At 38.6% G+C, this 14,475-nt stretch overlaps 1 protein-coding gene and 1 long non-coding RNA gene across 2 annotated transcripts; one reads left to right on the top strand and one right to left on the bottom strand.

Annotated features, from left to right (window-relative positions):
- The first annotated feature begins 2,113 nt into the window (after positions 1-2,113).
- Positions 2,114-5,129, top strand: LOC141822025 (phosphatidylcholine:diacylglycerol cholinephosphotransferase 1-like). Its single transcript, XM_074709435.1, has 3 exons — positions 2,114-2,601; positions 3,511-3,648; positions 4,593-5,129. Exons 1-3 carry the CDS (start codon positions 2,161-2,163, stop codon positions 4,926-4,928), a joined length of 915 nt encoding a protein of 304 aa, XP_074565536.1. The 5' UTR covers positions 2,114-2,160; the 3' UTR covers positions 4,929-5,129.
- A 3,854-nt stretch (positions 5,130-8,983) lies between these two features.
- On the bottom strand, positions 8,984-9,905 carry LOC141822439 (uncharacterized). Its single transcript, XR_012601257.1, has 3 exons — positions 9,731-9,905; positions 9,123-9,220; positions 8,984-9,045 (listed from the first exon to the last, which is right to left on the bottom strand). It is a non-coding gene; the product is annotated as an uncharacterized LOC141822439 (long non-coding RNA).
- Between the last annotated feature and the right edge of the window lie 4,570 nt (positions 9,906-14,475).

The raw sequence follows: 14,475 nt of genomic DNA, 5'->3' as shown, positions 1-14,475 counted from the left end.
AATAATTGATTTTAATTAAAATTACAATTATTTTTAGAAAATGTTTAATCATATAAAATTATTTAGTATTCAAAATATATTTTTAAAATATATAGTTTTAAAAGGAAAAAAAGTTTCAAAATACAACTAACATTTAAATAACCCAATGACTTTTTCACGATGGTATTGTTAAATTAAAAACAAATCTTCCTACGTGGTTGTAAAAATTAGCCCCCGAAGCATAACTGAGTTGGTTACGACGTAGCAGAGTTACAGAAGAGGACAAAGGTTCGAATCTTGGCGAAGCCAGGTAATACCCTCCTACGTCGTGACCAACTGCAGTTTCCCGATTTACCTCTTCACAAATGGTCGGGGGGCCGATCGTGTGGGGCCGCTAAGGTGGCAGATTCTCACACGCCGAAAGTATAATTCTCAAGAGGTATCTCACTACCGTTAATAAAAGAGATCTAAAAAAAAATTATAATTCCAGTTCATCGCAATGACTCAATCTCTAGGATGATCGGTCCGGTCCTACGGAAGTTTCCCACCGACCATCAAGATAAATCGGGAAACGCACGCAGTGGCCAATCCAGATGTCCAGCATCCTTTGATTGCGATCCCATAATAAAAGAGATCTAAGACCATATAACAGGAGAGCTATAAAATCCTTAAATATATTTATTTATATCATCTTCTTCCTATATAACAAAAAAATACATAGATAAAACAACAAATGGATAAAATAAAATTACAACAAAATAAATTAAATTAGGAATCAATAGATCAAAATCTCTAAACAACTATAGGTAAAATTGAAATCAACTATAATATCAAAAAGATATTTATGCTTGCAAAATTGAAAGTCAAATAAAGAAGACAATAAATCAATTTAGTGAGTAATTCAAATATATGTATATAAATTTAATTTTATTTAAGAGATGCATGAAAATATAATATTTTATTATAATTGTAAATTCTTTTTTATATTCTCTTCTTCTTTATATTCTCTTCTGCTTTTCTTCTTTATATTCTCTTCTGCAAAAAATATAAAAGTGTTGTACATTGGAATTAAAAAGTATGTTATCATCTATTAAAATGAATTTTCAAATTTGATTATTTATTCAACATGTATACGAATCACCTATGATATAATATCAATATAGATAAATATCATAAAGCATATGTGTATCAACATGTATAAGTATCATCAATGATTTAAATTAGATAAAATAATTAAAAAGTGAATCATTAAAGTTAGTATTCTCATAATATAATAATGTTGTATGTCATCTTAGAGTTAAAAGTCCTCACCAGTGCACTACAATAATAAAGCATCATCGCATAAATAAATATTGACTACGAGCTATATCACATCGCTACAACTCATGTACACGGTTAGGTTCAGAGTTTTCACTTTTAGGTTAAATTTTAAATTCATATCTTATCGATTAATCTAAACAACCAATCCAAATTAACTTGTTATATGAAAAAAATCAATCCGTTAAAATATCATCATAAGATTTGTCAATAAAAGTTATACAATATTAAGGTACATATATCAAAAGTATGTATCAACAAAGGTCAAGCAAATATAAAAATAAATATTATTAACTTTTTTTTACTAAAATTATATTCAATTTTTTAAAAAATATATTTCTTTACTTAAAATATTTACCTTTCTCTAGTTTTCTTCACGGTCGGCAATCCGCTAAACTACAAAGCTATCCGATCTTTCTTATGGATGTCGATGTGGCTCCCGTGGACTCAATTCGTCGAATCTCCCTGGCCCAATCCCAAGCTCTCATGCAACATAACGTCTAATCTCACAACTCCGCTCTATAATTTTATTTTTAAAATAAAAAAAATTAGTTGTACCTTAATCGACGGCCGTTAATGTATCCAACTGCCTCGTGTTTCAGGCCCCTTATTAAAACCCCTCGCCCGCCTCGTGTTTCCTACCGCGCCCGCCAGGTCATTTTACTCGGTCTTGTCACCTTCTCGAAGCTTACCGCCCCCCACGTCCACATCCTCCTTTCACCGCCTCGGCCATTTCTCCGAAGTCCAGTCCAAGCGGTAACCCGGACTCCACCGCGCAGTGACGCACCTCATACACTCTTTATATGAAGGCGGGCGGATTGGTGGGAGCTGGGGACTGGCGCGCCGCCCACGCGACGGGGAACCATGACGGCCGAGAACGGCGTCAGCGGCACTACCCGTCTCCGTGTCCAGAGGCGGACCGCCGACGCCGCTAGGGTCGCCCTCAGCGTCGGCGCCGGCCATGAGATTAGCCACCACCGCGGCGGCGCCGATCGGCCACCGACCAAGTCTCTCTCCGGCGTGAGAATGGGGACGATTTCGCCCCCACCGCTGCCGCTCTTCCCTCCCCGCGGCCCGTTCTTTGCGGGATGGTCGGTCGGCGGCGTGGTCGGCGCCGTGCGGCACCACCCCGTGCCGTGCGCCTTCGCGATCTTGCTCTTGGTCTTCATGGGCGTGGAATATACTGTTCCCATGGTCCCTGTGGCTTCTCCGCCGCTGGATTTGGGGTTCATCGTCACAGAGCGGCTGAATACCGCTCTCGCCGCCGCGCCCGCCCTCAACACCGCGCTCGCCGCCCTCAATACGGTGAGAATGCGATTGATGACTCTTTCATATCCTTTCTTGCGTCTTACGATTAGGGCTTACTTCCATTATTGGCCAGATCTTAGCCAATCACCATTAAGGTAGGCAGAATGTTTGCGCTTAAGGACCTTTCCAATTGATTACGTCAATCATGTTCCAGATCCTTGAAATGCCCTCCGTTTTTGGATTTTTCTCTTCCGTGCTATCTCATGATTGTGATCCCTTTTTTTTCAAACAAATAAAAGAAGATCAGATCCAAGACCTATCAAGTTTGTATAGTTTTATGTTTTCTTGGTTCAAGTTCTTTCTAGACCTTCTATACTTGCTGACAGATTCTCAACCAAAGCATGGCACAAGTAGCTTAAGTTATTAGGATTGAAGGGGTTCACTAAGAATTATAAGCTTTGGAAACTGGAAAGGTATATTGATTCACTCTAATTCCAGGCCTCATAAACCCAAATTCACATGTTCCCATTCTTTAAGTTCATAGTTGTCTCACTTGATGAAGTTAGCATCAAACAACACAGCAGCTTCAGCTTTAATTGTCGTTTGTTGCCTTCATTCAATGTTGGAGTAAATGCCCACTCTGTAATCTCATATTATACAACTTCAGCTTGGATTGTGGTTCGTTGCCTTCAATTAATGCTGTAGGAAATAACTAATCTACAAGAAATTACCCAGCTTCACCTTTGACTGCAGTTCTTTGCCTTCAATGTTGGAGTAGATGTCCAATTCCATAAGATCGTATTATTATGTGGAATGTTATTGCATCCATTTCCTGTATTATGCCCTTGTCAAGTCTATCATTTCTATGATCATCTGTACTAAAAAAAATCAGAAGATTGTTGCAGCTAGCAATATGTTTCTTTGTTCAAAGATTTGCAACCAAGTTATTAGATTTGTCTTGATCAGGTCTTCGTGGGCATGCAAACTTTCTACATACTATGGACATTCCTAGTGGAGGGAAGGCCACGCCCTACCATTGCAGCTCTCTTTATGTTCCCATGCAGAGGAATTCTAGGTTGCTCCACCCAGCTGCCACTCCCAGAGGTACATTAGGCATTGCTATATAATTTAACTTTTTTACAGACATGGATGATTTATTAGGCGAGTAATTGTAGTAAAAATAATAATTCAGGTTTGACTCATTTGAAGGAAATTTCAAATCGCATAAATTCAAAGTGGAATGATAGTCCAAATTAGGTCACCATCATAGCCCAAATGAACCAAATGGTTAGCAATGATTTAGCTATTGATGGGCTGGAAGTTAACCTCAAGAACAACCTTTTATGGCCCATAATTTGAGCTAATAGTTACCCTTACGCTATCCCTAGAAGAGATTACCCAGTCAATTTATAAATTGTGGTAATAAAGTCATTTGTATAGTCTGGTGGAATTCAATTAAAAATATTGAATTGAATCATTGTGGAAAGCATTACACTCATTTAAAAATGTTTAGAATCAACTGCACGTCATTGTTGTACTAATGTCTGAGTACTTTCTCATATTTCATCCTCAAACTTAGTCAGTTTCTCATTTGGCAGTTGAACAGATCAAGAAAACAGTAGGAAAAATAAAATATAAAATTTGCAATGGTCTTGAATTTCTAGTCAATCCTCAAACTAGAAATGCGTAAATCCATCTAATGATAAACTAAAGCAGTGTTGTATGATAAACAGGCTGAAAGTATTAGCTGAAATTAATAAACATGAAAATTTCTATTTTTCCCATTTCAATTCTTGCGCATCTTAGAATTTGGTTCGGCATACATTCTGAGGAGGCTACACTCACAAACATAAATACCATCATTTTTTTTTGCGTCTAAACATTTGATGTTAAAATTTCTAATTCTTGTATCTTTTGCTTTTCAGTTATAGAAATCTAGTAAGAAATTGAAATTATCGTTTCAAACTTGTGAGTTTTATGATATCTGATGTAGCATCAATGTGATTCCTCTGCCTCTTTCTTCGATTTGAATTATGTATACATCGCAGGGTTTTCTGGGTTCAGGTGCAGATTTTCCCGTCGGAAACGTCTCCTTCTTCCTCTTCTTCTCCGGCCATGTGGCCGGCGCCGTGATCGCGTCGCTTGACATGAGGCGCACGCGGCGGCACAAGATGGCGTGGGCCTTCGATGCCCTCAACCTGCTTCAGAGCGTGCGCCTGCTCGCCGCGCGAGGCCACTACACCATTGACTTGGCCGCCGGCGTCGGGGCTGGCTTTGTCGCCGACGTGCTCGCCGGCAAGTACGAGAAGATCAAGTGGAAGCCCGAGCGGCAGCAGGCGTGCTGCAGTTGTGGGTGCAGCTGTAGCACTCCGCGATGCATGTAACGCCATCGCCTCTTCACAATTCCTATTCATCCTCTCCCATTGTTCTTCCAAGCAAACATTTACGGTTGATTGAGAATTATGGTTTTCAGCATGCAATTAGCTTCCTCAAGTGTAAAATGTATTTGTCTCCCCGTTTAGCTCCTTATCAAATTTGTGAGAATGGGACGATCGAGTTCTTAAGGTAATGCCTTTTCCATTAAATCCTCCATTATACAGCCCAGTTCTGACTAGTTTGATAACTACATTCATCCAACATGCCTGCCATGGGGGGCCAGGTGGGCAGGCTGGATGTTCTTCTTTAGCTTTTTAGCACCCACTGGAGTTTGAATCAGTACAGAAGGTTTGACCCGCACCTCACTTTGGAATCTTCAAAATAGATAAATAATCGAAATATTTCAGTTTGAAATGAAATATCTGAGTAAAAACATACTAAAATTATTGATTTGGTTTGATTTAAAAAATGAAAATTCAAAGATAAATATGATCATAAACAAAAAAAATGATAATCGCAGTTAGTCGTATTGACTCAATTTCTGGGATGAACGGTTCGGTTCTTACGAAAGTTTCACCGGCCATCAGGGTAAATTGAAGCGCACAACAACCAGATGCTCAGCATCCTTTGATTGCGATTCCCATTTGGAGGAAAATTCTTGCAAATATGCCATAGCTGGGGATCGAACCGTGGGTGCCTGGGTGACAACCTGGATGTCCTACCGCGGCACCATGGTCCCAGGGACAAACTGTAGTGGATAAACTTTTTATAGTGACCGACCCCACCGCCGAAATGGTCTCATATCAGAAAACCTCCTAAGGGATTTTTTTGAGGCATGGTACAAAAATAATAAATCCCAGTCAATCGCATTGACTTAATCCCTAGGGTGACCGGTCTCCCCACGGAAGTTTCCCATCGATCACCAGGGTAAATCGGGAAGCGCACGCAGCGGCCAACCCAGATGCCCAACATCCTTTGATTGCGATCCTCATTTGAAGGAAAATTCCTGCAAATACGCCGTAGTTGGGGATCGAACCGTGAGTGCCTGGATGACAACCTGGATGTCCTACCGCGGCACCATGGCCCCGGGGACGATAAATATGATCATCAAAACCTAAGTAAACGTTGCTTTCTAATAATAGTAACAACGACGATAACAAGGCGTACGCAATAGACAATAATAATGCTATGGTAGTTCAACTACAATTTTAATAGTTTTATAAGTTTAATTTAAAATACATTGAAATTAATAATTTTAATTAGCTTATAAATCAAAATTAATAAATCCCTTTAGTATAACTTTTAAATATTTTATTTTAAATCTAACATAATATTTATTATCATATTAAAATTTAGTATGCTCAAATATAAATATTATATTCAATAATAAATTATTTATTTATTTACACCTTCAATATTCTAAACTCTAAAGTGTAGGTGCTTATTTGATTATCCTAAATTTCAATTCATCATCATTATCGCCATCATTAAATTTACTCGAATACCGCCATCTTTACCTTGGGCCTCACCAAACCTAATGACCCCCATCGCCTCTCCCCCTACTTAAGCCATCTCTTTGGTGCTTGTCTTTGTGTTTGACATTATCTACATCATTTTCAATGATTTAGGATAAATTGAAAAGTACGAATGACACAATAGTCAGCCTTTTTAGGATTGTCTTTTCATTGAATAGGTCACCTTGCCCAATGTTCCGGTTGAGAACTGCTCCAGGACACGTCACCGGACCTCCTCGTAGATGGCTCTGAACAGTAGCAAGTGGTGGAGATGATGAGAGCTTCACAGTCGCCGGAGACTTCGCCGGAGTAGATGATGAGCAGCAGCGACCTCAAGGATGGCCTGAGAACACAGGAGCCGTCAGTAGGAAGGCAAGGGGGTGCCCTGGCGCGACCACTCCGACGACCAAGTCAGGGACGGAGGAAGAAGATGATGAACAGTAGAAAATGAAGAGGAGTAGAGAATGTGAGAGTTGCGAGAGAGATACCTGCGGAGCGGAGTGGTCTGTTTATAGAGAGATGAGCGTGCATACCTGTCACGTCATCATTTAAGAGATGTCTCATCATGATTAATGAGATGGCAGGAACAATCGAGTTTATTGTCCCATCGCCGGTAAAGTCTTATGTTGTCACTATCCCTGCAGACAATCAGAGAGATAACATTAATGGCGAGGGGCATGGGTTTGTCAGAAATCATGATGAGGTGGGCCAGGACACTGTGTGGAGCGTGGTTAAACCAGACTGATGACAAACGTAAGTATAAGCAATGTGAGGTGACTCGGCGATGCGGCGAGCGAGTAGTAGAGGGGTATGTGGCCAGTGAGTAGCCGTGTGAAGAGAGTCGACTAGTGCGCGATCAGTCGGAAGGATTCGGCGAGGTGACTGCCGAATGGAAGGATCCGGCCAGGCTCCTGCCGGATGGAAGGATCCGGCCAGGCTCCTGCCGAATGGAAGGATCCGGCCAGGCTCCTGCCGAATGGAAGGATCCGGTCAGGCTCCTGCCGAATGGAAGGATCCGGTCAGGCTCCTGCCGAATGGAAGGATTCTGTACCCGGATAGCCGAATGAAGGCCATCGGTCTGTACTTAGCCGAATAGAGGCCATCGGTCTGTAGCTATCCGAATGGAGGTAGTTTGCCGGTGCAAGCTACTCAAGGATATTTGATTTAGCGAGTGGGGACCCCTACGATGGGACCCTCTTCAGACTCGAGTTTGATCCTGGCTAATCCCATGATTTATCCCCGGAACACAACTATCAAACTATAACTTTAACTTTGCATAAGACAAGAATTTTAACATTTATAAAATGCGAGAAAAATGATTTTCTCTTAAAATACATAGTTCAAGTATACTTATATCCTAATACTACCTAAAAAATTTATTTAGCCAAATTAAATACATAGAGATCATCCTCGCATCCCAAGAGCCATATTCACTCATTGTAAGTGAGAAACTTGAACCAGACGCAGACGTTACAGTTATACACAAGATGAAGGTGCAAGATTCAAATTCATCAATTCAAAATGGCCAAACACCTTGCCAAATTTTCACAGGATCTCTTGAATCGATCATAAAAATAAAAACAAAAACAAATGAGTTGAATTGGTCAAAAAAAAAAAGTTGCCTGAATTTTTCTTTTTCAGTAAAAAGCATTCAAAGTCTGTCAGAATTAGGTCCTCCAATTATAGTTGATATGTTCGCAAAGCACTTTCTGGTCAGATTCTCAACGTATCCTGTCCCCAACTAAAACGTGTCCTCTAATCTTCTCTGTCTTTTTTTTTTTTTTTGTTAAAAGAAAGAACATCGCATTGTTCTCCGTCCTTAGCCACAAGGCATCTGGATCAATTGATCAACTCTATTCTTAGTCAACCACGTACTTTTGTATGTTTACTTCGAGCAGAGTAAGAAAAAAGGATAGAATTTAAAAGAGTGAGTGCCTTACGAAATGACAATGTTACACTCATTGTCTTCTTCGTTGATCTTAGACGGAAAGATTTCCTTTCCGCCCAGGTAAACTGAGTCCAAACAGCACTAGTTAGTCGTACAGAGAACACGCCAATTAAGAGCATCACGCGGCGGCGGCCACGGTGGATTCTTCCATATTTATCCATCTATATCTACAGCCACCTGATCTGGCAGCCACCACAATCACTGCACGAAGATGGTGACGGCGGCGGAGAGCTTGCTGGGCCTCCTCCGCGTCCGCGTGAAGCGAGGCGTCGACCTCGCCGTCCGCGACCGCCTCTTCGGCGGCAGCGACCCTTACGTCGTCCTCTCCGTTCCCCCCAAACAAGTCTTCTACTATCTATCAACTCATTTCTTCTTCCTAACGAGATTTTCCTGCTCTCGATCGATATATATGTTCTCTCTGTGTGTCAATTATATTGCAGAAAGTGAAGACGAGGGTGATAAAACGCAACACGAATCCTGTTTGGAACGAGGACTTGACTCTCTCCATCAGAGACCCGTCTGTTCCAGTTCGCCTCGTACGTTTATTCAGATCTTATATATTTCGATTAGTTGGGCTGGCATCATCAAGAACTTGGTCTTGCTCTGTGAATTAGATCCTCGAAGTGTTTCATATTAAAGTAAAATCCGGACTCTTGTTCCAACCTATAATTTAACCATTTCATAAATAAACTTAACAAAAACACAGAGCTTTAGATTTTAAATGAGGAAAATTAGCATACTTATGAACTGCGTCCTTGAATTTTTCCTCATCCAGGAATTGCAGTATCAGGAAAATCAGTTCTCTGCTCAAGTAAGACATATTGCCCTCGCCGAGCTCCTAAACAACAAATGCTCCAGGATAAACACCCAATAGGTAAAAGACAAGGCACACAAAAGAACCTCAAAACGACAAAATGAACTTATTCAAAAAAAATGATCTTCGCGCTTGTTCAACAGCTATCTCAATACCCAAACCCCGACATTTGAATCGAACCCGAACAAGATGACCAAAAACAAACAAAATTCCTCCACAACTGGCACCCGAAAAGAAGTTGCTGAGATCACAAAATAGGCAACAAGATCTTACAACGAATCATCCAGTTACAAAATCACAAACACAATCAACCGGGTCCCTCAAGAAACCCCTAATAATCCCCCTCGTTCCGCACCACCTAACCCGAAATCCACCTCCCAGAAGCAGCACGAGGAGAAAACCCCAACCCACCACCCCCAGAAAGAAGGCAGCGCTCGCGTCAACGACTCCGGACCGGGCCTAAACCACGACGAAGCTCCAGCCACTCGATTCTGCGACAGATCCCAGCGAGAAACCAACAAGTTCGGAATTTACCGCAAGCGAAGTAGCTTCGAGACCAGGAGATCCGCACGTCCTCCGGAAATTCCTAGCTGTCCGGCGGCGGCTCTCGTGCTCCTCCCTATCTCCGTTTCGTTCCTTCTCCCCCTTACTCCAGCCGCCGATTCCCCTCTCTCTCTCTCTCTCTCTCTCTCTCTCGCTCTCGCCCGTTCCTTTTCTGCCTTTTCTTTATATCCGCGACTGGCTTCGACTCCGCACTCTCCTCCCATTTTATACCTGCGAAACCCTGGAAGTAAAGTGGACCACGCTTTCCCAAATTGCCCCTCTCTTTACCAGAAACGGCCACTGCTCGGCGGGGCTCGATAGGCATTTCACCCAAAAAGACCGAACCGCCCGTCCCGTTGGAAGGGGCTTTCTGGGAAAGCGAAATGGCGAGGGGCAAAACTGTCATTCGACACGAGGGCAGGGGATCTCCAGATCTCCCCATTTGAAGGTCGACTTCCGAGGGCATACTGGTCATTTCCAACTGACGCTTTCAGATTCCGCCACGTCTTCCACCTCGTACCCGATTAATTCAAAAAATCCGCACTCAATTTGTGGAGGGCGATAAAAACACGCCCGCACATCTGCGCCCCGCACGCTTCGCCAGCGGAATTGAAGCCCGTCGATGTTGAAAAAAGGAGTGAGAATAAAAGATATGTACGCTACTGTCAGATAAGCCGTACTACTTATCATCCTTTTCTTATTCGTCATTACTTACCTATAAGTGCATTTGCTTATCTCATATTTAATTATTTATGGATGTCAGTGCGAATCGGGAACCGTGTCGCCGTGGGACCCACCACTGTCACGTGTCTTTGTCAACAGCTTTAGGAAAATATTTAATTTCCAAACGATTTAGGAAAAATCAAAACGTCCCATTTTATTTTTTTTAATTTATCATATATGTTTATTTAAATGTCTTTGGATATTATTTTATATTATTTAATATTATTATTTTCCATCCCATCTAATTTTTAAAAGATGCATTATAATAATTATAAATTTATAACTACTACAATATAAATAATAAATAAATAATATTAAATTGACATTATAATAACTACAAAATTATAATTATTTCAACGTGAATATTTTTTGAATATGTTAAATATATATTATAACAATTATAAAATCATAACTATTATAATGTAAATATTTTTTAATATTAAGTATGTTATATGTGTTATAATATATACGAAATCGTAATTACTATAATTTGTCTGATCGATTTAAAAATTAAATTTTATAATTTAGGAAGATAATTATACTTAATATATATATATAATAGTACTGAAGGGTATTTAAATAATTATACATACATTAGGTGGGTGTTTTTTAATTAAAAATTACAATGAGATATACTTGATAATTTAGAAATAAAAAAAACATCTTTTGACATTTGCCCTAATATTTTCATGAAAATCACAGTCCCGTCCTAATGAATTTTTCTAAAATGACGCCTTTTTTGTTTGTGTCAATAAATAAATAAATTTAAATAATGTATTAAATTAAATAATTGAATGAATATATATTGAGTTAATAAATATTATAAATCATAATTATTAATAATTTTGTTATTAAATTTATGAATAAATAAAGAGGATCTCAATAAATCTATAGTATCGATCAAACACTAACTAAAATAATTTTAAAATATAAAAATTTTAATTAAATAAACTCAAATTAAAAGTTCAATAATATCTTCTTAGCAAACAAAATTTAAACCAAACGTAAATCGAGATCGGGCATAGAAAATCCAATCCAAACTTAAATAATCATTTTAGGTTTGAATTAGTTTAATTTAATTACTTTATTAAAGTCATTTTGATATTAGTAAGCATCTAAGGATATTTTTACAAAACTATCAGACTTCTTAATTCTCTTAGTCACATTGTTGAAGCATACACTGATCCATGATAATAGAGTAGATACGTGAGATCTTCTTCAATAAAAGGTGGAATCCGTTACTTCAACGATTTCACACGGCCGATTTCATAACCAGGTAAATCGAGAAGTTACATTTGAAATACCTGGGATCCTCGGACTATAATACAATGGTAAAAGATTGGGCGATCTTCTAGATAATCAAAATTCAAATCCCATTAAAGATATATCATATGTACGGAGTTTGAAAAATATACAAAGTTAGGTAGTCTATCAGTATTCCATTGATAGATGTTAATAGTACGAATTGAATATTTGAATTAAAAAAATACATGAGATTGCTAAATAAAGTAATATTTCATAAATGGATTAATGGCCCCTTCCAAGTGAATTTTAGAAAGATCTAGAATACACATCCAACCAATTAAAGAAGGTCGATTAAAAATAAAAATAATAAATTTATTATCCACATGGATGGAATAAATAGCATTATTTAAAATATTTATTTTATTTACATTAATTCCAACCTAAATCAACTACCGACAAGGGACTTTAACTTTGCTGCCTCACATTTGGTGGCCCCCGCACAGGCACGACGACGATAGCGACAACCGCATAATAATAATAATAATAATAAACTTTAAAAAAAAGGAATGATGCGTCCGCAGAACCCAGTTCCGTCTGACCGGTGCGGACGACAAGGGCACATGCGTCATTCTACCTCGGGCAGGGGCAGAACCGGAAATCGAAACGGATAAAGCAATCAATTCCGGGGCTTTAATTACGTAACTGCCCCTCGCGCGTCATATTCCGAAAACGCGTGAGCGAAACGAACGCGACGACGACTGAAGTCTCCGCTGCGATAATAAATAAATCGGATCTCTCGTGTCGCGATACGGTACGTGGACCAAAACCGGAGCGAGCCTTTTTCGACCGTCTGATTGTGGGAGATGTGCCCTGGCACGTCCGATGGAGTGGCGTTATATCGGGAGATGGGGAGAAAGGGACAGAGAGACGGACGTGGCGGGAGATATATCGGGAGTTTAAAAGAAGTGACTCCGTGACGTGTACGTGATAGCGACCGTTATTTTGTTGGCATCGGGAAGCGGCTAAATATTGGTTTGACAATATTTCACTTTAGCCCTCAGAATTTACAAATATACATTTAAACCATGTAGTTTTGTGAAAAAAAAATTTCGTTCCACCACTATATCTTACTATTTTTTTGGAACTGTCCTTGTAGTTTTAGTGGGTTTACCTCTCCCTATGCTTACATTAACATTGTTTTATCTCTAGCATTTTCACAAAGTATCCAACATTTCAAGGTTAAAAATGATAATAGTGAAATTATGTAGGACATAACAAGACTTACAAAAATATGTAAGGCAAAATAATAAGATTTTTGTACATGTTTATTGACGTGGCAAAGATAATCAACACCACATGACATAGTCAAATTAAACATCAAACTGAGTTGAAAGTCAAAGTCAAAATAAGTCGGGCCTGATCAAGATGAGCTCGAGTAAAGTCAAGCCGAGCTCAAGTTTGGATTAAGTCAATCCTTGTTAGAAGACCTTAAGTCAAATCCATTCAAATCACATCTGAGTTATGTTCACCTAAATTTGAAACTTTGATTCAATATAACAGTTATTAAAACACCAACCATTAAGAGATGTGTTCTTGGGAGGAAAGACGTGTGTCTTTTAAGAATCAAAGTCATCATTTCACTCTTTATTTAAAAGTAATCGATTGTAACATCAACAAAAGAAATTTCTAATATTCTCTACTCTCTTTACTGTTTATTTTCACTTTTCATTTTCTCGTTCTTTTCTCCTAAGCATGATTTGAGCATCGGAGGGATCTTGCCAAGCTTTGACTCGGTCATCCTCCTAACATCTTCCTTGAGTCTTTCCAGATCTTTGTTCGAAAATTCCTATGGTGCTCGACAATTGAAAGCCTACCTCCTAAAAAGTCATCTCAACAAAGGCCAACCTCCTAAGCAGTTATTCTAACAACAATCGACTTCTTGAGAAGCTGACCTAATAAAAGTCTGACTCTGACTGAGGTTCGAATTGAAGGAAGTCGACTCCCTTGATGCCCGACTCCCTTGAAGATCGACTTGATCAAAGCTCGACTTCTTCAACCAACTTGAAGGGAACCTAACTTGATCTAATTTCTAATTGACCGAAAGTACTCGATCGTGGTTGCTTTGCTGAGTCATTCTATCTCTTGATCTTGAACCAGATCATTTATAATGATGATGATAAATTTATTCTAAAATTAGTATATTTTGTGGATAAGATTATAATTTACTAATAAGTATGACAATTAGACATAGCAACTTTTATAATTTTCATCTATGCCCTCATTTATAAAAGGGGTACAAATTTTATAATTTCACTTTTAATACGAGTAGATATATAATAACTTTATGCTTATAATTAGTAAAATAGAGTGTATATATCATTTAAATGCAATATCAAAATAGTTTATATAATTTCTTTAACTTTAAACTTTTTACCAAATTAGAATACTAACTCACATTTATATATTTCGTGCATTAGAAAATTATTTTTCAATAAATTCCAATTAAAAAACTATGAATACTAAAATGCAATTACTTATAAATCATTTTCAAAATAATTTCTTTTGAATAAAGAGTGAAAGAAAACAAGACTTATTTGAAGTCATGTTTCACATATATTAAATATGACAGAAAAAGAGAAAACTCTCAAGTCAGTTCTATACGAATCGATTGATACTATTAAAACATGACTAGTCAATTTTACATAATTAATGACCCGAAAACCTAATCAAACATCTAACTGTGAATGCAATAATGGCTTTTTAGGGTG

This window comes from Curcuma longa, chromosome 2 (genome assembly GCF_044706935.1).
Source record: "Curcuma longa cultivar G26 ecotype Majalengka, Jawa Barat chromosome 2, ITB_CL_G26_1.1, whole genome shotgun sequence".
In the NCBI taxonomy this organism is placed as follows: domain Eukaryota; kingdom Viridiplantae; phylum Streptophyta; class Magnoliopsida; order Zingiberales; family Zingiberaceae; genus Curcuma; species Curcuma longa.
The sequence above is the reverse complement of the archived record's forward strand: the minus strand, read 5'-3'. Positions and strand labels throughout refer to the sequence as shown.